Genomic DNA, 22,831 nt, shown 5'->3' on the forward strand with positions numbered 1-22,831 from the left:
TCTCTCTCTCTCCTGCTCACTCTCCCTCCCTGCTCATTCGCCCTTCCATCTCCCTCTCCCTGAACATTTGATCTATTCGCTCGTGGGACGTGGGGCGTCGCTGGCCAGGCCAGCATCTGTTGCCCATCCCTAACTGCCCTCGTGCGGAGGGGCATTTAAGAGTCAACCACCTTGCTGTGGGTCGGGAGTCATGCGTAGGCCAGACCCGGTAAGGACGGCAGATTTATTTCCCTTCCCTAAAAGGAGGGACAGGAGCGAACCAGATGGGGTTTTTTTTTTACAACAATCGGCAATTGGTTTCATGGTCATCATCGGACTTCTAATTCCGGATCTTTATTGAATTCAAATTTCACCGACCGCTCCGGCGGGATTCGATCCCGGGTCCCCAGAGCGTCACCCTGGGTCTCTGCATTACGAGTCCAGCGACAACACCCACCACACCACCGCCTCCCCTCCAACATGTCTGCCATTACCTCAATCCCCACTGTTAACTTCCCCCGCCTCCGGCCTCTCTTGGCGAATTGACGTGGACTTTAGCTACTCTCCTCCTTTTTAAACACTGGTCGAGTGTTCTGGAGCCCTGTGCACACGTCCCTTTAAGACTGCAATGCTGCCCCGGGTTGGCATGTCTGCCATGACCTCAATCCCCACTGTTAACTTCCCCCCGCCTCTGGCCTCTCTCGGGGACTTGACGTGGACTTTAGCTACTCTCCTCCTTTTTAAACACTCATCCCTTTAAGACTGCAATGCTGCCCCGGGGTGGCGGGTGGGGGGTATCGCAGTCGACAGCACTTGCCCCAGGAACGCGCCGCAGCACCCAAGCCCCCCTGGAGGAGGGGTCTCGAGCCCCCTCCCTCCCACCCCAGGGTCACTGATTAAAAATAAGGTGGGGGGAGGGGGTGGTCGCCCATTTAAAATGGAGGCAAAACATATTTCACTGGGGGAGGTGGGGTCGTGAGTCTTTTAGAACCCTCTTCCTGAAAAGGGGGGTGGGGGGAAGCAGAGTCTTTGAAGGTGGAGAGGGTCTTGGTCAGCGAGGTGGGATTGGAGGGTGGGCGGGATGCAGAGGAGCAGGGTCCGAGTGGCCCACTCCTGCCCCTCGTCCGGGTGCTCGGACGATGGCGATCGGGACACAGGGACCCGTGCTCCTAACCCATGCCCCCACCCCCAACCCCACCCCCCACACCCCCACTGCGCTCCTTCACTGCCCCTTCTTGCCCTCCAGGGGCCACTGGGCTCTCCACTCGTCTGCCCCCAGGTGATTCCGCTCTGTCAGCCAGCCGGCCGCCCGGGCCTCGGACAGCAGCCGGGGGTACAGCTGATCGACCAAGAGGTGAGTCGCTGCCACCATGTCCCACAGTCGCTCGTCCCGTTCTGGGGAAGGAGAGAGAGAAAGAAAGGAATTAGACACAGTGAGTCGGGTGGGGGGCTGGATACCGAGGGAGGGCAGGAGTCGAGGGTCTCGGGTGTCGAGGAGAGCGGTGATTGAGGGGCGGGGAAGTTTGAGGCTGCGTCGGTGGGACAGTGTTGAGGAGGAAGGAAGGGTGTGTCATCTCTCTAACAGGGGCAGGGGGAGGCCATTTGGCCCCTCCTGCCTGCTCCGCCCTTATTCGAGCCTGTGGCTGATCTTCCCCCTCAACTCCACCTTAATCCAGCCTGTGGCTGATCTTCTCCCTCAACTCCACCTTAATCCAGCCTGTGGCTGATCATCCCCCTCAACTCCACCTTCCCGCACTCTCCCCATGTCCCTCGATCCCCACAGAGTGCAAAAATCTCTTGATCTCCGGGTCTTGAACCTACTCGATGACGGAGCACCCACCGCTCTCTGGGGTAGGAGAATTCCAAAGATTCACAACCCTCCCCGAGTGAAGACATTTCTCCTTCATCTCAGCCCAAAATGGCCGACCCCTTCTCCTGAGACTGGGACCCCCCGTGTTCTAGACTCTCCAGCCCGGGGAGAGGGGGGGAAACAGCCTCTCAGCATCGACCCTGTCAAAGCCCTTCAGAATTTTCTACGTTTCAGTGAGACGACCTCTCGTTCTTCGAAACTCCAGGGAATAGAGACCCCATTCTCCTCAATCTCTCCTCCTGGGACAATCCCTCTCATCCCAGGAACCAGTCTAGTGAACCTTTGTTACGCTCCCTCTAGGGCAGGGATGTCCTTCCTCAGGTAAGGAGACCAAAATCGGACCCAGAGCTCCAGGTATGGTCTCACCAACGCCCTGTATCATTGTAGGAAGACTCCTTCACTCTGAAACTCCAATCCCTTTGTAATAAAGACTCACAGACCATTTCCCTTCCTCATCGCTTGCTGTACCCACACGGTAACTTTCTGTGGTTCATGTACAAGGACACCCAGGTCCCTCTGATTGCAAACACCTCCCAGACTCTCACTGTACAGAAACTATCCCGCTATCCAATCCTCTGACCAAACCAGATAGCTTCACACTCTTCCCCCACCTTATACTCCATCTGCCGGGTTCTTGCCCACTCACCCAACCTGCCTGAATCCCTCCGCAGTCTCTTTGAGTCCTCTTCGCAGTTTACCTTCCCGCCCAACCTTATATCATCGGCAAACTTACACTCAGTTAGCGTAAATAGCTGAGGCCCCGGCACTGACCCTTGTGGCACTCCGCTAGTCACTCGAAAAAGTCCCATTTATTCCTACGCCCACCCTTTAACCAATCCTCAATCCATGCTAACATAGTACCCCCAATCCCATGTACCCTATATTTGTATAATAACGTCTTGTGGGGCATCCTATTGAACTACTTTTGGAAAATCCAAATACACCACATCTACTGGTTCCCCTTTGTCCAATCCAAATACACCACATCTACCGGTTCCCCTTTGTCCAATCCAAATACACCACGTCTACTGGTTCCCCTTTGTCCAATCCAAATACACCACATCTACTGGTTCCCCTTTGTCCAATCCAAATACACCACATCTACCGGTTCCCCTTTATCCATCCATCCTACCGGTTACATCCTCAAAAATCTCTAGCGGACTTGCCCAAGATGATTTCTTTTTAACAAAGCCACGTTTTTTTTTCTGACCCTAATCGTATTACGATTTCCTAAGTGCCCCTGTCCTGTTACCAAAGCCCTGAGAATAGTTACCAGCATTTTCCCAGCGGCTGATGCCAGGTTAACCAGCCGGTAAGTTCCCTGGTTTCACGCCTCCTTCCTCTCTGGGGTGGCCAAGTTAATGTTTGCCAACTTCCGATCTACTAGGAACCATCTCGGAATCTAAATTTTGGGAAAATCGTAAATCTCTCTACGTCTCGTCCTGTTAAACCCACCCCCCCACCCGAGGACGCAGGGCCATCAAGTCCACAGGGTTTGTCGGATTTACGTCCCCCGGTACTATTTCTCAACTTGCGATGGGTTCCCCGCCCTTTGCAGCTGATATTTTTTGGTGTCTTCTACCACAGAGAAGAGTTTGAACGAACTTCCTCCATTGCCCATTATAATTTCCCCTGCCCCCGTCTCTTAAGGGACCAACCTGCGCTTTAGCTACTCTCCTCCTTTTGAAAGCCTCGTCGCAGCTTTTGCACTCTGCTTTCATAGGCTTTGACGGTCCAGGCGTTGGTGGAGTGGGCAGGCCAGTGGCGGATGAAGTTCGATACAGAGAAGTGTGCGGTGATTCATTTTGGCAGGAGGAGTATGGACGGACAAGGATAAAATAGAGGGGGAGCCTCTTAAGGAAGGCGCAGGGGACAGAGGGAGCTCGGCGTATTGAAGCTGCCAGGGCAGGTTGAGAGAGCAGTTAATAAAGCATCTTGAGGCTTTATTAATCGAGGCCTTTAGGTACAAGAGTAAGGAGGTCATGTTGAACTTGTATAAGTCGCTAGGTTAGGCCTCATCTGGAGCCCTGCATCCCAGTTCTGGGCACCACACTTGAGGAAGGATGTGAAGGGCACTGGAGAGAGAGAGAGAGAGAGAGAGCGCGGAGGAGATTCACCAGAATGATTCCCGGGGACGAAGAACTGTAGCCATGAGGATGGGCTGGAGAGGTCGGGGACTGTTTCCCCTCGGAGAAAAGGCGGCCGAGAGGAGACTCAATGGAGGCGTTCAAGATCCCGAGGGGGGGGTTTCGGACAGGGTCAATAGTGAGAAACTGTTCCCCGCTCTGAGGGAGCGTCCAGAACCAGAGGGGCCCAGATCGAAAACATCTGGGCCAAAGGAGTAAGAGTGATGTGAAGGAACCATTTTTTTTTTCACCCGGGGGGTGCGGATAGAGCCTGGAGCGAACTTCCTGAGAGGAAGGCGGGTTCGATTGAGGTACTCAAAAGGGAATGGGATGGCGACCTGAAAGAGAGAGAGAGGGAGAGAGAGAGAGTGGGCAAAGGTGAGGGGGATAAGGCAGGGGGAGCGAGGACGAGGTGGAACCCTCTTTCAGGGAGCCAGTGCTGACTCGATGGGCCGAATGGCCCCCCCCCCTCCCTTTCCCACACGGTGGTTCCGTTCCCACGAGCTCGTCCCCTCGACCCAGCCCTGGGTCCCTCCTTCGCTCAATTCTAAGAGGCTCCCAGCTCTCCGGACTCCCGCTCTCTCCCCGGCGACGATGACGCGTGCGCCCGGTCCTGAGGACGCCGCAAAGCTGCGAGTGGGCGCGTCACCTTCGCCAGGACCACCATTCCGCCGCGGCTTTTCTTTTTTAATTCTTTAAGGGGTGGGGGAGGGGGACGCGTGTCACGGGGTTTCGAGTTGACCAGCCTTCAGCCTCCGGCACGCAGCTCTGGCACCCTGCCCCGCACACCGGGAAAGCCCAGCTCGCACCCCCACCGCCACGTCTGCGCAGCGGGGGCCCCCCTGCTCCGACGCGAGGGGTGGGGGGAAATCGAACCTCGCCGTCGCGCAGTGTGGTGTCGAAGGAGGGGGGAAGGCGCTGAGGGGAGAAGGGGAGACGTCAGAGGGTGTCGGGGGGGGGAGAGGGGGGAATAATCTCACCGGATTTCAGTTTCGCCTGCAGCTCGGCGAAGGCGGCCCTCCCCACGCGGAGGGAGCCGGGGTCCGGGCGCAGGAGTTCGTTCAGCACCTCGACATGGAAACAGGCCTCGATCATGTCGACGCTCCCGGCGCCCTCCCTCAGGGAGACGCATACCACACCTTCGAACAGAACCGAGAGTTACCCTCCTGAGATACGCCCTCCTCTCTCACCCCCTCCTCTAGAACCGGGTGTCACAGTGCGTTAGATACACTGTCCTTTCCCCCTCTGGGACCGGGTGTCACAGTGCGTTAGATACACTGTCCTTTCCCCCACTCTGGGACCGGGTGTCACAGTGCGTTAGATACACTGCCCTTTCCCCCTCTGGGACCGGGTGTCACAGTGCATTAGATACATTGTCCTTTCCCCCTCTGGGAACGGGTGTCACAGTGCGTTAGATACGCTGTCCTTTCCCCCTCTGGGACCGGGTGTCACAGTGCGTTAGATACACTGTCCTTTCCCCCTCTGGGACCGGGTGTCACAGTGCGTTAGATACGCTGTCCTTTCCCCCTCTGGGACCGGGTGTCACAGTGCGTTAGATACACTGTCCTTTCCCCCCTCTGGGACCGGGTATCACAGTGCGTTGGATACGCTGTCCTTTCCCCCCTCTGGGACCGGGTGTCACAGTGCATTAGATACATTGTCCTTTCCCCCTCTGGGACCGGGTGTCACAGTGCGTTAGATACACTGTCCTTTCCCCCTCTGGGACCGGGTGTCACAGTGCGTTAGATACACTGTCCTTTCCCCCTCTGGGACCGGGTGTCACAGTGCGTTAGATACACAGTCCTTTCCCCCTCTGGGACCGGGTGTCACAGTGCGTTAGATACGCTGTCCTTTCCCCCTCTGGGACCGAGTGTCACAGTGCGTTAGATACACTGTCCTTTCCCCCTCTGGGACCGGGTGTCACAGTGCGTTAGATACACTGTCCTTTCCCCCTCTGGGACCGGGTGTCACAGTGTGTTAGATACACAGTCCTTTCCCCCTCTGGGACCGGGTGTCACAGTGCGTTAGATACACAGTCCTTTCCCCCTCTGGGACCGGGTGTCACAGTGCGTTAGATACACAGTCCTTTCCCCCTCTGGGACCGGGTGTCACAGTGCGTTAGATACACTGTCCTTTACCCCCTCTGGGACCGGGTGTCACAGTGCGTTAGATACACTGTCCTTTCCCCCTCTGGGACCGGGTGTCACAGTGCGTTATATTTTTTATTTTTTCACTCACCAGTGTTTCGGTTCAATCCCAGTAAGTAATTCTTTCTGTTGTTTTCTATTGCTCTCTGATAATCGTAAGCACTGTGGATGTGTGAGACACAAAGAAAGACAGAGAGAAAGAGACAGAGAGATATATAGAGAAAGAGAGAGACGGAGGTTGGGAGAGAAGGAAAGAGAGAGACAGAGAGAGATATCGAGACAGAGAGAGAGAGGGAGAGAGAGAGAGTCAGCATGAGATGAAGAGTGGGTGAGACAGGGAGAGAGATAGAGAGAGACAGAGAGAGACAGAGAGAGACAGAGAGAGACAGAGAGAGACAGAGAGAGACAGAGAGAGACAGAGAGAGACAGAGAGAGACAGAGAGAGATAGAGAGAGATAGAGAAACAGAGATGGGGAGGCAGAGTGAAAGAGGCAGAGAGAAAGAGGCAGAGAGAAAGAGGCAGAGAGAAAAAGGCAGAGAGAAAGAGGCAGAGACACAGCGACAGGGAGAGACACAGCGACAGGGAGAGACACAGCGACAGGGAGAGACACAGCGACAGGGAGAGACACAGCGACAGGGAGAGACACAGCGACAGGGAAAGATAAACAGAGTGAGATGGAAAGTGGGAGAAACAGGAAGAGAGAGAGACAGAGATGGAGAGACAGAGAGAGACAAAGAGAGAGATAGTGACATAGTGAGAGACAGAGAGAGAGATAGAGACGGAGTGAGATGTTGAGTGACAGAGGGAGAGAGAGAGACACAGAGATCGATAGAGACATAGCGAGAGACAGAGAGAGAGATAGAGACAGAGCGAGATGGAGAGTGACAGTGAGAGAGAGAAAGTGAGAGACCGAGAGATAGATAGAGACATAGCGAGAGACAGAGAGAGAGAGACAGAGCGAGATGGAGAGTGACAGATAGAGAGAGAGAGAGAGATAGAGATAGATAGAGACATAGCGAGATACAGAGAGAGATGGAGAATGACGGTGAGCAGGAGAGAGAGAGACAGACAGACAGAAAGATACAGGTGGTCACAGCGCGAGAGAGAGACAAAGCAAGAGGCAGAGAGTTAGAGAGACACGCACCAAAGAGATAGGGAGAGAGACAAAAATGAAAAATAAAATCATTAAAACACTACACGAATGTTGTGGGTCCATCCCTCTCGATTCAGCAAATCCTCTATTATTCATTCATGGGAATGTGGGCATCGCTGGCTAGGCCAGCATTTATTGCCCACCCCTAATTGCCCTTCTTCATCTCAGAGGGCATTTAAGAGTCAACCAGACTGTTGTGCGTCTGGGGTCACATGTAGGGCAGACCAAGTAAGACACTAACCCGAAAGGGCATGAGTGAACCAGATAGGTTTTTTACAACAATGGATTCCTGGTGATGATCACACCCAATCAGAATTTCACTCTCTACCGTGTTGAGACTCAAACCTGGGTCATCAGAGAATTACCCTGGGTCTCCAGGTTACCAGTCCAGTGACTGTACCCACTAGACCATTGCCTCCCCTCAATAATGGCGTGATTAATCGGGAGATGTAATCTAGATAGTTTATGCAGGGTGCAGACATAGAGAGCGTCACAGACACTTCGAGGGGTTCACGTGTTTATATATGAAGAGACAAATAACCGGGAGTGAGTTACAGACTGGAATCTAATCGAGGGGATCGGGAGGGATTTATATACAGAATAACAGATACCCGGGAGTTACAGACTGGAATCTAATCGAGGGGTTCGGGGTGGTTTATATATAGAATAACAGATACCCGGGAGTGAGTTACAGACTGGAATCTAATCGAGGGGTTCGGGCGGGTTTATATATAGAATAACAGATACCCGGGAGTGAGTTACAGACTGGAATCTAATCGAGGGGTTCGGGGGGGTTTATATATAGAATAACAGATACCCGGGATTGAGTTAGAGGCTGGAATCTAATCGAGGGGTTCGGGGTGGTTTATATATAGAATAACAGATACCCAGGAGTGAGTTACAGACTGGAATCTAATCGAGGGGTTCGGGGTGGTTTATATATAGAATAACAGATACCCGGGAGTGAGTTACAGACTGGAATCTAATCGAGGGATTGCGTAGGGGGCAGTGGTGGGTTATAAATAGAAAACTGAAAGTGCACGTGGGATCTTGCTGTTTTACTGACCTGTCTAAGATTGAGTGCAGAGGTGTTCCTAGCCTGATGGACAGTCTCCATTGGAAAGCTGTGATGCAGACAACATATTAATGCTTGGTCCAGATCGTGCTTAACCCTCAATGTAGATTCCCTCGCCCCTAATCCTGGTCCCACCGAAATTGAAGTACACCTCAGAGGGCAGACAGAGCCCTCAGATTGAACACCACTCCGACAGTGCGGCGCTCCCTCAGCACTGACCCTCCCACAGTGCGGGCGCTCCCTCAGCACTGACCCTCCCACAGTGCGGCGCTCCCTCAGCACCGACCCTCCGACAGTGCGGCGCTCCCTCAGCACTGACCCTCCGACAGTGCGGCTCTCCCTCAGCACTGACCCTCCGACAGTGCGGCTCTCCCTCAGTACTGACCCTCCGACAGTGCGGCTCTCCCTCAGCACTGACCCTCCGACAGTGCAGTGCTCCTTCAGCACTGACCCTCCGACAGTGCGGCGCTCCCTCAGTACTGACCCTCCGACAGTGCGGCGCTCCTTCAGCACTGACCCTCCGACAGTGCGGCGCTCCCTCAGCACTGACCCTCCGACAGTGCGGCGCTCCCTCAGCACTGACCCTCCGACAGTGCGGCGCTCCCTCAGTACTGACACTCCGACAGTGCGGCGCTCCCTCAGCACTGACCCTCCGACAGTGCGGCTCTCCCTCAGCACTGACCCTCCCACAGTGCGGCGCTCCCTCAGCACTGACCCTCCCACAGTGTGGCGCTCCCTCAGCACTGACCCTCCCACAGTGCGGGCGCTCCCTCAGCACTGACCCTCCGACAGTGCGGCGCTCCCTCAGCACTGACCCTCCGACAGTGCGGCGCTCCCTCAGCACTGACCCTCCGACAGTGCGGCTCTCCCTCAGCACTGACCCTTCGACAGTGCGGCGCTCCCTCAGTACTGACCCTCCCACAGTGCGGCGTTCCCTCGGTACGGACCCTCCCACAGTGCGGGCGCTCCCTCAGCACTGACCCTCCCACAGTGCGGCGCTCCCTCAGTACTGACCCTCCAACAGTGCGGCGTTCCCTCAGTACGGACCCTCCCACAGTGCGGCGCTCCCTCAGCACTGACCCTCCGACAGTGCGGCGCTCCCTCAGCACTGACCCTCCGACAGTGCGGCGCTCCCTCAGCACTGACCCTCCGACAGTGCGGCGCTCCCTCAGCACTGACCCTCCCACAATGCGGCGCTCCCTCAGTACTGACCCTCCGACAGAGCGGCTCTCCCTCAGTACTGACCCTCCGACAGTGCGGCGCTCCCTCAGCACTGACCCTCCCACAGTGCGGTGCTCCCTCAGCATTGACCCTCCGACAGAGCGGCGCTCCCTCAGCACTGACCCTCCGACAGTGCGGCGCTCCCTCAGCACTGACCCTCCCACAGTGCGGCGCTCCCTCAGCACTGACCCTCCGACAGTGCGGCGCTCCCTCAGCACTGACCCTCCGACAGTGCGGCGCTCCCTCAGCACTGACCCTCCGACAGTGCGGCGCTCCCTCAGTACTGACCCTCCGACAGTGCGGCGCTCCCTCAGCACTGACCCTCCCGACAGTGCGGCGCTCCCTCAGCACTGACCCTCCCACAGTGCGGCGCTCCCTCAGCACTGACCCTCCGACAGTGCGGCGCTCCCTCAGCACTGACCCTCCCACAGTGCGGCGCTCCCTCAGCACTGACCCTCCCACAGTGTGGCGCTCCCTCAGCACTGACCCTCCGACAGTGCGGCGCTCCCTCAGCACTGACCCTCCGACAGTGCGGCGCTCCCTCAGTACTGACCCTCCAACAGTGCGGCACTCCCTCAGGACTGACCCTCCGACAGTGCGGCGCTCCCTCAGCACTGACCCTCCGACAGTGCGGCGCTCCCCTTGGGCACTGACCTGGAAGGAGAGGCTCCCGGGGGTTGACGGAGCTGGGAGGAGGCACTCTGCCTGTCCGGAGGAACTCGTTGACCATGAGGCTGAGCCGGGACTGGTTCAGGGTGTCCATGACCACCGCCCTGACTGCTCGGTAGTTAGCGTAGAGGTGCAGTATGGTGAAGAGAGTGTAGAGCAGGTAGGTGAGGCTGTGGGAGCAGGAGGTGGTCAAGAACCTGTCAGTGAGGCTGGAGACCATTGCTGCCCGCTCCCTCACATACACCATTCCAGACTTCCCTCCCAATCCCACACGCAAACCCCTCCGAAATTCCCGCCTCCTCCTCTTCTTCCGGGACATCCCAACCCTCCCACAGGATCCCCCCAATCCCGAGTGCTCTTTCGAGGCCTCCCTCCTCTCAGTCCAAGATTCCCCCTCGATTCCCCTCGAGATATTCCCAACAGCGCTCGCAGAATTCCCCATCCGACGTGTCCCGAACCCGGTGCAGAATTCCCGCCCTCTCATCCGCCCCCACCCCCCAACATTCCTGCCACCCGACAGAGAATTCCCATCTCTCCCTCCTTGGGTCCCTCTCTTCCACCCCCCCCTGCCCCCCACCCCCACAACCCATCTGTCTCACAGCGTTCCCAACCCCTCGACCGGATTCCGGACCTCTCCCTCGGTTGCCCCGCGATTCCCACATTTCTCTCCCTGCAACGGATTTCCCGCTCTCCCCATCAGATCCTCCTCCCCATTCAGCCCTGTTCCCTCATTAGGACATCCTAATCGAGCTCCGGAATTCCCACCCTCGCCCTCGCACATCCCAACCCACCTGCAGGATTCCCACTCTCGCCCCTGCTTATCCCAATCCACCTGCAGAATTCCCACTCTCGCCCTCGCACATCCCAATCCACCTGCAGAATTCCCACTCTCGCCCCTGCTTATCCCAATCCACCTGCAGAATTCCCACTCTCACCCCTGCTTATCCCAATCCACCTGCAGATTTCCCACTCTCGCCCCTGCTTATCCCAATCCACCTGCAGGATTCCCACTCTCTCCCCTGCTTATCCCAATCCACCTGCAGAATTCCCGCTCTCGCCCCTGCCTATCCCAATCCACCTGCAGAATTCCCACTCTTTCCCCTGCCTATCCCAATCCACCTGCAGAATTCCCACTCTCGCCCCAGCCTATCCCAATCCACCTGCAGAATTCCCACTCTCTCCCCTGCTCATACCAATCCACCTGCAAGATTCCCACCCTTTCCCCTGCCTATCCCAATCCACCTGCAAGATTCCCACCCTCACCCTCGCACATACCAATACACCTGCAGGATTCCGACTCTCTCCCATGCCTACCCAACGCCCCCCCAACCCCAGCTCCACCTCCCCACCCCCCACACAACAGAGTTCCGAATCAATTTTCCCGCGTACGGGATTCCCGAGATCACTCGGACCTCACAGACCCCCGGAGCAGAATTCCCGGGAGCCGGCGTCGCTTATACGTACAGGAGGTTTCCGGTGGCGAGGGGCGTGAGGACGAGGCTGAACAGCAGACCGGCCAGATTCACGAGGGTCTCCTGTACGGGGGTGAGGGGGGAGAGAGAGAGAGAGAGACAGACAGGGCGACAGGGGGTGAGACGCCGTGCGCATACCAGCTCCCCGTGGGCGCGTGATCACGTCCGAACACGCGTGTGCCCAAAACCCCACCAACACACACACACACAGAAACACACACCCTCCTCCCCCACCCCGCACCAACATGCACAATCATCCCCGTTTAAAGGCTGCCTAGCCTGCCATTCCCGCCCCTCTTTTTTTAAGGCACTCGCGCACGACGGCGGCAAAAACACACCCGACACCCCCCCCTCCCACCGTTCCCGATCCTGCCGAGAGGTAGGGGAGGAGTGGTGGGGGCAGGGGCAGGGGGTGGTGGGGTGGGGTGGGGGGTGTTGGTGTTGGTGGTTACCTGGCTGCCGTCTTTGGCCGAAACGTCTGCCATGTTGTCGCGCCGGGCCTGGTGCATGGTCAGGGCAGCACGCGTCGCTCCGCCGGACACCCCCACGATGGACTGGGAGAGAGAGAGAGAAAGCAGGATGGGTAAGAGGGCGGCCGGGGGCCACCCCGTGGCATTGCTCACCGTTGCGAGGGGCTGCGAGACCATCCCAAACGCACCCCACCTACCCCCCCACCACCACCACCTTCCCCCAACCACCACCAGCCCCCTCACTCCAGCCCCCACCAACCCACCGAGCCGTCGCCCGACAGGACCTCCCGTGGCATTGCTCACTTAGTGTGGATCATTGACCTCCCGTGGCATCGCTCGGCAAGTGAGGATCGTTGACCACCCCCCCCCGTGGCATTGCTCACTTAGTGTGGATCATTGACCTCCCATGGCATCACTGGCTTAGTGAGGATCGTTGACCACCCATGGCATTGCTCACTTAGTGACGATCATTGACCTCCCGTGGCATCGCTCGGCAAGTGAGGATCGTTGACCACCCCCCGTGGCATTGCTCACTGAGTGAGGATCATTGATCTCCTGTGGCATCACTCGGTGAGTGAGGATCGTTGACCACCACCCCACCCCCTCCGTGGCATTGCTCAGTGTGGATCATTGACCTCCCGTGGCATCGCTCGGTCAGTGAGGATCGCTGACCACATGTGGCGTTGCCCACTTAGTGAGCCTCGTGAGCTTCCCGTGGCCATCGCTCTGTGAGTGAGGATGGTTGAACTCCGGAACGGTAGTGCTCAGTGACGGAGGATCATTGCCCTGGTGTGAGGCTGCTCAGAGAGTCAGAGAGCTGGCGTAGGTCCTTCACGCGTTGTGCCGCTCCACCTCACCCTCAGGTCTTTCCCTAGTTCCAAGCGATGGGGAATCAGAATGTAAATCTAACCATTGGTGTGAAGAATTCAGTGCCGCAAAACCAATTAGACTACAGGGACCCACCTTAAACACTCCAGAGACACAGACAATGAGGATGAAGATGGACGGGAAGGCAGGAGCTATAATCTCCATGAAGATCGCCAAATCATTGAGCCCATCGGCAAACAACCTGTGGCCATAGACAGGAAAAGGAGATTCAAACACCCAGCTTGGAAATTAAAAACACTCCCTCCCCATCAAACACTCCCAGGACAGGTACAGCACGGGGTTAGATACAGAGTAAAGCTCCCTCTACACCGTCCCCATCAAACACTCCCAGGACAGGTACAGCACGGGGTTAGATACAGAGTAAAGCTCCCTCTACACCGTCCCCATCAAACACTCCCCAGGGCAGGTACGGCACAGGGTTAGATACAGAGTAAAGCTCCCTCTAACCGTCCCCATCAAACGCTCCCAGGACAGGTACAGCACGGGGTTAGATACAGAGTAAAGCTCCCTCTACACTGTCCCCATCAAACACTCCCAGGACAGGTACAGCACGGGGTTAGATACAGAGTAAAGCTCCCTCTACACCGTCCCCATCAAACACTCCCCAGGGCAGGTACGGCACAGGGTTAGATACAGAGTAAAGCTCCCTCTAACCGTCCCCATCAAACGCTCCCAGGACAGGTACAGCACGGGGTTAGATACAGAGTAAAGCTCCCTCTACACTGTCCCCATCAAACACTCCCAGGACAGGTACAGCACGGGGTTAGATACAGAGTAAAGCTCCCTCTACACTGTCCCCATCAAACACTCCCAGGACAGGTACAGCACGGGGTTAGATACAGAGTAAAGCTCCCTCTACACCGTCCCCATCAAACACTCCCAGGACAGGTACAGCACGGGGATAGATACAGTGTAAAGCTCCCTCTACACCGTCCCCATCAAACACTCCCAGGACAGGTACAGCACGGGGTTAGATACAGAGTAAAGCTCCCTCTACACCGTCCCCATCAAACACTCCCAGGACAGGTACAGCACGGGGGTTAGACACAGAGTAATTTACCCGGGCCTGGGGCCTTGCAGACACTGGCCTCCTCAGGAACACAGGGCCTCGGTGCGTTAAACTCACCTCCACTTCTTGGCATCACAGTCCAACCTGCTCCTGTGTGGGGAACAAAAGCAAGGTTAAGGCAGAACGGGGAGAGCGAGCTGTTCTGAACAGCACGATCAGTGTCTGTCACGCGGAGAGACGAGAGATCGGAAGGAGCCGGAGGCTGTTTTAAGACAGCGATAACAGTGAGTGTGACAGGAGAGATACCTACCCCTTCAACCAGGCAAAGAGAATCCGGCCGACCATCCCAGTTCCATCTGAAGAGAGGATTACAGACAGTCAGCACGTTTCACCACAGAGTCTGTGCCAATCGCAGGCTTCGTACCCAGCGCCTGGGGCCTGTGCCCATCGCACATGGATGCTGCTATTGCTCGTCCATTCCTACATCCCTCAATCCCCTCCTCCCCTATCCCGCGATCCCCTCCTCCCCATCCCCCAATCCCCTCCTCCCTCTCCCGCAATCCCTTCCTCCCCTATCCCCCAATCCCCTCCTCCCCTATCCCCCAATCCCCTCCTCCCCTATCCCCCAATCCCCTCCTCCCCTATCCCCCAATCCCTCCTCCCCTATCCCCCAATCCCCTCCTCCCCTCTCCCGCAATCCCTTCTTCCCCTATCCCCCAATCCCCTCCTCCCCTATCCCCCAATCCCCTCCTCCCTTATCCCACAATCCCCTCCTCCCCATCCCGCAATCCCCTCCTCCCCATCCCGCAATCCCCTCCTCCCCATCCCGCAATCCCCTCCTCCCCTATCCCCCAATCCCCTCCTCCCCTATCCCCCAATCCCTCCTCCCCTATCCCCCAATCCCCTCCTCCCCATCCCCCAATCCCCTCCTCCCCTATCCCCCAATCCCCTCATCCCCTATCCCCCAATCCCCTCCTCCCCTATCCCCCAATCCCCTCCTCCCCTATCCCCCAATCCCCTCCTCCCCTATCCCCCAAGCCCCTCCTCCCCATCCCCCAATCCCCTCCTCCCCTATCCCCCGATCCCCTCCTCCCCTATCCCGCGATCCCCTCCTCCCCTATCCCGCGATCCCCTCCTCCCCTATCCCCCGATCCCCTCCTCCCCTATCCCCCGATCCCCTCCTCCCCTATCCCCCAATCCCTCCTCCCCTATCCCCCAATCCCTCCTCCCCTATCCCCCAATCCCTCCTCCCCTATCCCCCAATCCCCTCCTCCCCTATCCCCCAATCCCCTCCTCCCCTATCCCCCAATCCCCTCATCCCCTATCCCCCAATCCCCTCCTCCCCTATCCCCCAATCCCCTCCTCCCCTATCCCCCAATCCCCTCCTCCCCTAACCCCCAATCCCCTCCTCCCCATCCCCCAATCCCCTCCTCCCCTATCCCCCGATCCCCTCCTCCCCTATCCCGCGATCCCCTCCTCCCCTATCCCGCGATCCCCTCCTCCCCATTCCGCGATCCCCTGCTCCCCTATCCCTCAATCCCTTCCTTCTTCCAATTCCCTCAATCCCCTCATCCCTCAATCCCCTCCTTCTCCCCATATCCCTCAATCCCCTCATCCTCCCCATATCCCTCAATCCCCTCCTTCTCCCCATATCCCTCAATCCCCTCATCCTCCCCATATCCCTCAATCCCCTCCTTCTCTCCATATCCCTCAATCCCCTCCTTCTCCCTGTATCCCAATTCCCACCATCTCCCCGTCTCCCTCAATCCCCACCTTCTCACCGTCTCCCTCAATCCCCACCTCCCCACCTTCTCCCTGTCTCCCTCAATCCCCACCTACCCACCTTCTCCCCGTCTCCCTCAATCCCCACCTACCCACCTTCTCCCCATCTCCCTCAATCCCCACCTACCCACCTTCTCCCCGTCTCCCTCAATCCCCACCTTCCCACCTTCTCCCCGTCTCCCTCAATCCCCACCTACGCACCTTCTCCCTGTATCCCTCAATCCCCACCTTTTCCCTCAATCCTCACCTGCCCATCTTCACCCCTTGTCCCTCAATCCCCTCCCCCTCCCCTTATCCCTTAATCACCATTTTCACCCCTCAATCCCAATTATGAGAGACCTCAGTCAGTGTACAGAGAGAGAGGGCACTGAGAGACACCAGTCAGTGTACAGATATCTCCCTGAGAGGGAGAGAGGACTGAGAGACACCAGTCAGTGTACAGATATCTCCCTGAGAGAGAGGGGACTGAGAGACACCAGTCAGTGTACAGATATCTCCCTGAGAGAGAGAGGGACTGAGAGACACCAGTCAGTGTACAGATATCTCCCTGAGAGAGGGACTGAGAGACACCAGTCAGTGTACAGATATCTCCCTGGGAGAGAGGGACCCAACTAGTCACGCAACTTACCTTTCAGTATCCAGGTCATGGAGGCTGCAGTGATGGTAGCCGTGCTGTCCCCGACCCCCACACCCTTCAGTATAGCCTGTGTGGCCAGGGTCCCCGTTATACTGCTGGCAAAAGCCTATCATTAAAAATAGAGACCACGTCAGCTTCCAATGATAAGCTCAGGGAACCAGGTGTCACAGTGCGTTAGATACACTGTCCTTTCCCCCCTCTGGGACCAGGTGTCACAGTGCGTTAGATACGCTGTCCTTTCCCCCTTCAGGGACCGGGTGTCACAGTGCGTTAGATACACTGTCCTTTCCCCCTTCAGGGACCAGGTGTCACAGTGCGTTAGATACACTGTCCTTTCCCCCTTCAGGGACCGGGTGTCACAGTGCGTTAGATACACTGTCCTTTCCCCCACTCTGGGACCGGGTGTCACAGTGCGTTAGATACACTGTCCTTTCCCCCACTCTGGGACCGGGTGTCACAGTGCGTTAGATACACTGTCCTTTCCCCCTCTGGGACCGGGTGTCACAGTGCGTTAGATACACTGTCCTTTCCCTCCTCTGGGACCGGGTGTCACAGTGCGTTAGATACACTGTCCTTTCCCCCTCTGGGACCGGGTGTCACAGTGCGTTAGATACACTGTCCTTTCCCTCCTCTGGGACCGGGTGTCACAGTGCGTTAGATACACTGTCCTTTCCCTCCTCTGGGACCGGGTGTCACAGTGCGTTAGATACGCTGTCCTTTCCCCCCTCTGGGACCGGGTGTCACAGTGCGTTAGATACACTGTCCTTTCCCCCTCTGGGTCCGGGTGTCACAGTGCGTTAGATACGCTGTCCTTTCCCCCTCTGGGACAGGGTGTCACAGTGCGTTAGATACCCTGTCCTTTCCCCCTTTGGGACCGGGTGTCACAGTGCATTAGATACACTGTCCTTTCCCACTCTGGGACCGGGTGTCACAGTGCGTTAGATACACTGTCCTTTCCCCCTCTGGGACCGGGTGACAGTGCGTTAGAGACACTGCCTAACTGGAAGCCTACGCATGTCCAGCCGCTGTACTCTCACTGACCTGGACAGTGTCCCAGATTTGGTAGCTGAGGTAGTCACCGCTCACACTATCGGGATATCCTTGAGGCAGGAAGACTGACTGAAAGACAGACAGACACAGCACGGAGGTTACACTGGACCCTTCTAAAGCCCTAGTTAGGCCCCAACTAGAGGACTGTGTCCGATCGCGCACACCGTAGGCAGGAGGTGAGGGTCCGGAGGGAGATTTACCAGTACGGGTTCCCGGGGAATTTTAGCTACAACATTAGCCTGGAGAAGCTGGGACTGCTCTCCCCGGAGCGAAGGAGGTTGAGGTGGGGGGTGCGATCGGACAGAGTGGACAAGCTGGTGACGGGGCAGTGCGGGTGGAGGGGGGGTGTGGGGGTGGGGGTGGGAAGGCAACGGAAACCGGGTTAACTCCACCAAGGGCCGACCAGGAGTCAACCGGCCTGTAGGTACATCACCTCGAAAGGTGCAGAACAGGCTCATAAAGGAGAGGGAGGGCGGTGGGCGCTGAACGCGACAGCTTATATAAATGACTGGTCAGGTCGCAGCTGGACTGCTAGGTCGGGGATGGGGGAGGCAGTGACGTAGAGGGACTCGCATTCCAAGGACCCCGGGTAATGTTCCAGGGTCCCCGGCTTCAAATCCCCTTCACGGCCGACGGTGAAATCTGAATCCGATAACAAAAAAAAAAAATCTGGGATTAAAAGTCCGACGATGACCGAGGGAACCCTTGACGACTCAGCACAGAGGGATCTGGGTGTCCCGGTGCATCAATCGCTGAAAGCTAGTATGCAGGTACAGCAGGCAATAAAGGAAGGCAAATGGCATTTATTGCTCAAGGAAAAGAGGATGATAATAGGGAGGTGTTGTTGCAGCTGTACAAGGCATTTTTCGTTCAAAGGGGAAAATATGTATAAAGGAGGGAAGGCTGTGTGTAAGAGCAGGAATTCTAAGATCTAACCATGGGGAGCCCCCTTCAGCATCTAAGCCTCCAACTGCAGTCTACAAAGAACTGAAATTAAGGAAGCTGACCTTGAAATGGATTGTTCTGGGTATCATGTTTCTTTGCCTGGGCCGCTTAAAACCCATGTCTTACTGGAAGTGGAATTTTGGCTAAAGGAATAGAGTGTAAAAATAGGGAAGTGTTGTTGCAACTGTGCAAGGTGTTGGTGAGTCCGCACCTGGAGTACCGTGCACAGTTTTGGTCCCCTTACTTGAGGAAGGATGTAGTTGAACAGGAGGTGGTTCAGAGGAGGTTCACCAGATTGATTCCAGAGATGCGGGGCTTGTCTTGTGAGGAGAGATTAAGCCAGTTTAGGGGCCTATACTCGCTAGAGTTTAGAAGGATGAGAGGAGATCGAATGGGAGGTATATAAGATGCTAAAGGGGAGAGACAAAGTAGACGTGGAGCGGATGTTTCCCCCTTGTGGGGCATTCTAGAACGAGAGGCCGTAGTTTTAGGCTAAGGGGCGGTAGATTTAAATCAGGGATGAGGGGGAATTACCTTTCTCGAAGGGTGGTGAATCTGTGGAAGTCACTACCTCAGTGGATGCCGGGACGCTGAACCAATTTAAGGAGGAGGTAGACAGGTTTTGAATTAGTAAACGGGGTTGAAAGGTTATGGGGGAGAGGGCGGGAAATTGGAGTTGAGGCCGAAATGGGATCAACCATGATCGTCATGAATGGCGGGGCAGGCTCGAGGGGCTGAATGGCCTCCTCCCGCTCCTCGTTCTTATGATCGTCGTAAGTAACCCATCTGGGAAATCTGCTGTCCTGACCTGGTAAGGCCTGGATGTGACAACAACATGGCTGCCTCCTGAATGCCCTCTGAACCAGGGGCACTGAGGGGTGGGCAATACATGCTGGTCCCGGCCGGCGCTGTCCACATCCCGTCAATGAATTTTCTTTTTCCAAAAGTAATTCCGGGTTTCGAGGCCCTCGGAGAGGGTGCGGAGAAAGGAGATTTACCAGAAGGGTTCCCGGTGGGTGGGAGATGATGAGGGGGACTTCAGTCCGTGTGTGGAGAGAGAGACCGGGAGGAGCTGGGATCGTTCTCCTCGGAGCGGAGAAGGTTAAGGGGGGGAGATCGCATTGAGGGGGTTCCCAATCGGGAAGGGGGGTCGGGATCGAGGGAGTCAGTGAGGGGGGGAAACCTGTTCCCGGTGGTAGGAGGGGTGGGGAAACCAGAGGGACAGGGGATTGAAGGATGTTGTTGGAGTTGGAGAGGGGGAGGCGGAGAGGGGGAAAAGAGTTCGAATGCCCTCCCTCCTGCGGCATAAGATTGGACCACTCTAAGGCCCGGGGAACATAACCCATCCTCATCAGAATTTCACCTGAAACCTCTCCAGTCCATCATTCCCTGTGCTATCCCTTACTCTGTCTCTCTCTCTCTCCCCCTCTCTGTCGCAGTCTGTCTCTTTCTCTCTCTGCCTCTCTCCCTGTCTCTCCCTCTCTGTCTGTCGCTGTCTCTTTCTCTCTCTCCATCTCTCTCTCTCTCTCATTCTCCCTGTCTCGCTCTCTCTCTTTCTCTCTCTTTCTCTCTCTCTGCCTCCCTCTCTCTCTCTCTGCCTCCTTCTCTCTCTCTCTCTCTCTCTCTGCCTCCCTCTCTCTCTCTCTCTCTCTGCCTCTCTGTCTCTCTCTCTCTGTCTTTCTCTCTCTTTCTCTCTCCATCTCTCTCTTTCTCTCTCTCTCCATCTCTCTATCTCTCTCTCTCCATCTCTCTATCTCTCTCTCTCCATCTCTCCATCTCCATCTCCCTCTCTCCATCTCTCTCTCTCCATCTCTCTATCTCTCCATCTCTCTCTCTCCATCTCTCCATCTCTCCATCTCCATCTCCCTCTCTCCATCTCCCTCTCTCCATCTCTCTATCTCTCTCTCTCCATCTCTCTATCTCTCCATCTCTCTCTCTCCATCTCTCTATCTCTCCATCTCTCTCTCTCCATCTCTCTCTCTCTCCATCTCTCTCTCTCCATCTCTCTATCTCTCCATCTCTCTCTCTCCATCTCTCTCTCTCCATCTCTCTCTCTCCATCTCTCTCTCTCCATCTCTCTCTCTCCATCTCTCTCTCTCCATCTCTCTCTCTCCATCTCTCTCTCTCCATCTCTCTCTCTCCATCTCTCTCTCTCCATCTCTCTCTCTCCATCTCTCTCTCTCCATCTCTCTCTCTCCATCTCTCCATCTCCCTCTCTCCATCTCTCCATCTCTCTCTCTCCATCTCTCTATCTCCATCTCTCCATCTCTCTATCTCTCTCTCTCCATCTCTCTATCTCTCTCTCTCCATCTCTCTCTCTCCCCATCTCTCTATCTCTCTCTCTCCATCTCTCTATCTCTCTCTCTCCATCTCTCTATCTCTCTCTCTCCATCTCTCTATCTCTCTCTCTCCATCTCTCTATCTCTCTCTCTCCATCTCTCTATCTCTCTCTCTCCATCTCTCTATCTCTCTCTCTCCATCTCTCTATCTCTCTCTCTCCATCTCTCTATCTCTCTCTCTCCATCTCTCTATCTCTCTCTCTCCATCTCTCTATCTCTCTCTCTCCATCTCTCTATCTCTCTCTCTCCATCTCTCTATCTCTCTCTCTCCATCTCTCTATCTCTCTCTCTCCATCTCTCTATCTCTCTCTCTCCATCTCTCTATCTCTCTCTCTCCATCTCTCTATCTCTCTCTCTCCATCTCTCTATCTCTCTCTCTCCATCTCTCTATCTCCATCTCTCCATCTCTCTATCTCTCTCTCTCCATCTCTCTATCTCTCTCTCTCCATCTCTCTCTCTCCCCATCTCTCTATCTCTCTCTCTCCATCTCTCTATCTCTCTCTCTCCATCTCTCTATCTCTCTCTCTCCATCTCTCTATCTCTCTCTCTCTATCTCTCTATCTCTCTCTCTCCATCTCTCTATCTCTCTCTCTCCATCTCTCTATCTCTCTCTCTCCATCTCTCTATCTCTCTCTCTCCATCTCTCTATCTCTCTCTCTCCATCTCTCTATCTCTCTCTCTCCATCTCTCTATCTCTCTCTCTCCATCTCTCTATCTCTCTCTCTCCATCTCTCTATCTCTCTATCTCTCTCTCCATCTCTCTATCTCTCTCTCTCCATCTCTCTATCTCTCTCTCTCCATCTCTCTATCTCTCTCTCTCCATCTCTCTATCTCTCTCTCTCCATCTCTCTATCTTTCTCTCTCCATCTCTGCGTCTCTCTCCCTCTGCGTCTCTCTCCCTCTGCGTCTCTCTCCCTCTGCGTCTCTCTCCCTCTGCGTCTCTCTCCCTCTGCGTCTCTCTATCTCTCCCTCCGTCTGTCTCACGCTCTCCCTCTGTCCCTCACGCTCTCTCTCCGTCTCTCTCTCTCTCCGTCTCTCTCTCTCTCCGTCTCTCTCTCACTCCGTCTCTCTCTCTCTCCGTCTCTCTCTCTCTCTCCGTCTCTCTCTCTCTCCGTCTCTCTCTCTCTCTCCCCGTCTCTCTCTCTCTCTCCGTCTCTCTCTCTCTCTCCGTCTCTCTCTCTCTCTCCGTCTCTCTCTCTCTCCAATCCCAGATTCTTTAATTCCCGACACCCTCTCTTTGCCCCATTCCCACCCCCCTCAACCCCCCCAGCGCTGTCTCCCCTCCGCGGCCCCTCTCTACAAGCCCACCCCCCCACACCCCCCCAACCACCCGCCTCCCAGCCCAACGCCGCCCCCGACCCCCGCTAGGAGCTGACCGTGAAGATGCCGGCTAGGGGGTGGGCCACCTCCGGCCCTCGCTGCGACCTCCGGAGGAGCTGGCCGTCTCCCAGCTGGACGTAGCGCCGGTTCTGGTGCGCGCCGTAGCGCTCGGAGCAGAGGGTCCTCGCCTCCTCACCAGCCATGGGCGCAGGGAGGCAGGGTCCGGCCGGTGCGGTGACTGCCAGAGGTCCCGAGTACAGGCTGGAGGGAGGGAGGGAGGGAGGGAGGGAGGGAGGGAGGGAGGGAGGGAGGAGGTAAAAGGAAAAAAACGAGATTAGCCACGTCCCTGACGGAGGTTCGGAGAGTTTTCGGTCACTGTCTCCCGCTACCGCTGCAAGAACATAGCAACTAGGGGGCAGGAGGAGGCCATTCGGCCCCTCTCGAGCCTGCTTCCCCATTCGATGAGACTACGTCTGATCCAATTGTGGCCTCAACTCCGCTTTCCTGTCTGTCTCATCCCCCCTCCACATCACCCTCGTCGATCAGAAACCCGTCTCCCTCGGCCTTGAGTGTATCCAACGCCCCGGCCTCCACTGCTCTCTGGGGGGGTGGGGGTGAGGGAGAGAATCCCACAGACTGACCACCCTCTGGGAGAAGAAATTCCTCCTCCTCTCCGTC

General features: G+C 56.3%; 1 protein-coding gene across 2 annotated transcripts; it reads right to left on the bottom strand.

Moving 5' to 3' along the window:
• Window positions 1-297: 297 nt before the first annotated feature.
• Window positions 298-22,390, bottom strand: rusf1 (RUS family member 1). Of its 2 annotated transcripts, XM_078537127.1 has the most exons (13): window positions 22,210-22,390; window positions 17,541-17,618; window positions 16,491-16,605; window positions 14,391-14,436; window positions 14,198-14,230; window positions 13,147-13,252; window positions 12,166-12,267; window positions 11,706-11,776; window positions 10,227-10,411; window positions 8,343-8,400; window positions 6,214-6,284; window positions 4,956-5,114; window positions 298-1,374 (listed from the first exon to the last, which is right to left on the bottom strand). In XM_078537127.1, the coding sequence occupies exons 1-13, from the start codon at window positions 22,354-22,356 to the stop codon at window positions 1,202-1,204; spliced, it is 1,344 nt and encodes a 447-aa protein (XP_078393253.1). In that variant the 5' UTR covers window positions 22,357-22,390; the 3' UTR covers window positions 298-1,201. The 2 variants fall into 2 exon arrangements, with proteins under 2 accessions (XP_078393253.1, XP_078393254.1); XM_078537128.1 differs by lacking the exon at window positions 12,166-12,267.
• Window positions 22,391-22,831: the final 441 nt, after the last annotated feature.

Source organism: Cetorhinus maximus, unplaced genomic scaffold (assembly GCF_964194155.1).
Source record: "Cetorhinus maximus unplaced genomic scaffold, sCetMax3.hap1.1 HAP1_SCAFFOLD_1939, whole genome shotgun sequence".
Lineage (NCBI taxonomy): Eukaryota > Metazoa > Chordata > Chondrichthyes > Lamniformes > Cetorhinidae > Cetorhinus > Cetorhinus maximus.

Bases quoted from the DNA above. Each gene is read 5' to 3' on its own strand.
- rusf1 (XM_078537127.1), bottom strand. From the start codon at position 22,356: ATGGCTGGTGAGGAGGCGAGGACCCTCTGCTCCGAGCGCTACGGCGCG. The intron at 14,437-16,490 runs GTAAGTTGCGTG...TCCTCTCTTCAG, and splicing joins CATGACCTGGATACTGAAAG to ATGGAACTGGGATGGTCGGC. The intron at 5,115-6,213 runs GTGAGTGAAAAA...TTCTGTTCGAAG, and splicing joins GGGATTGAACCGAAACACTG to GTGTGGTATGCGTCTCCCTG.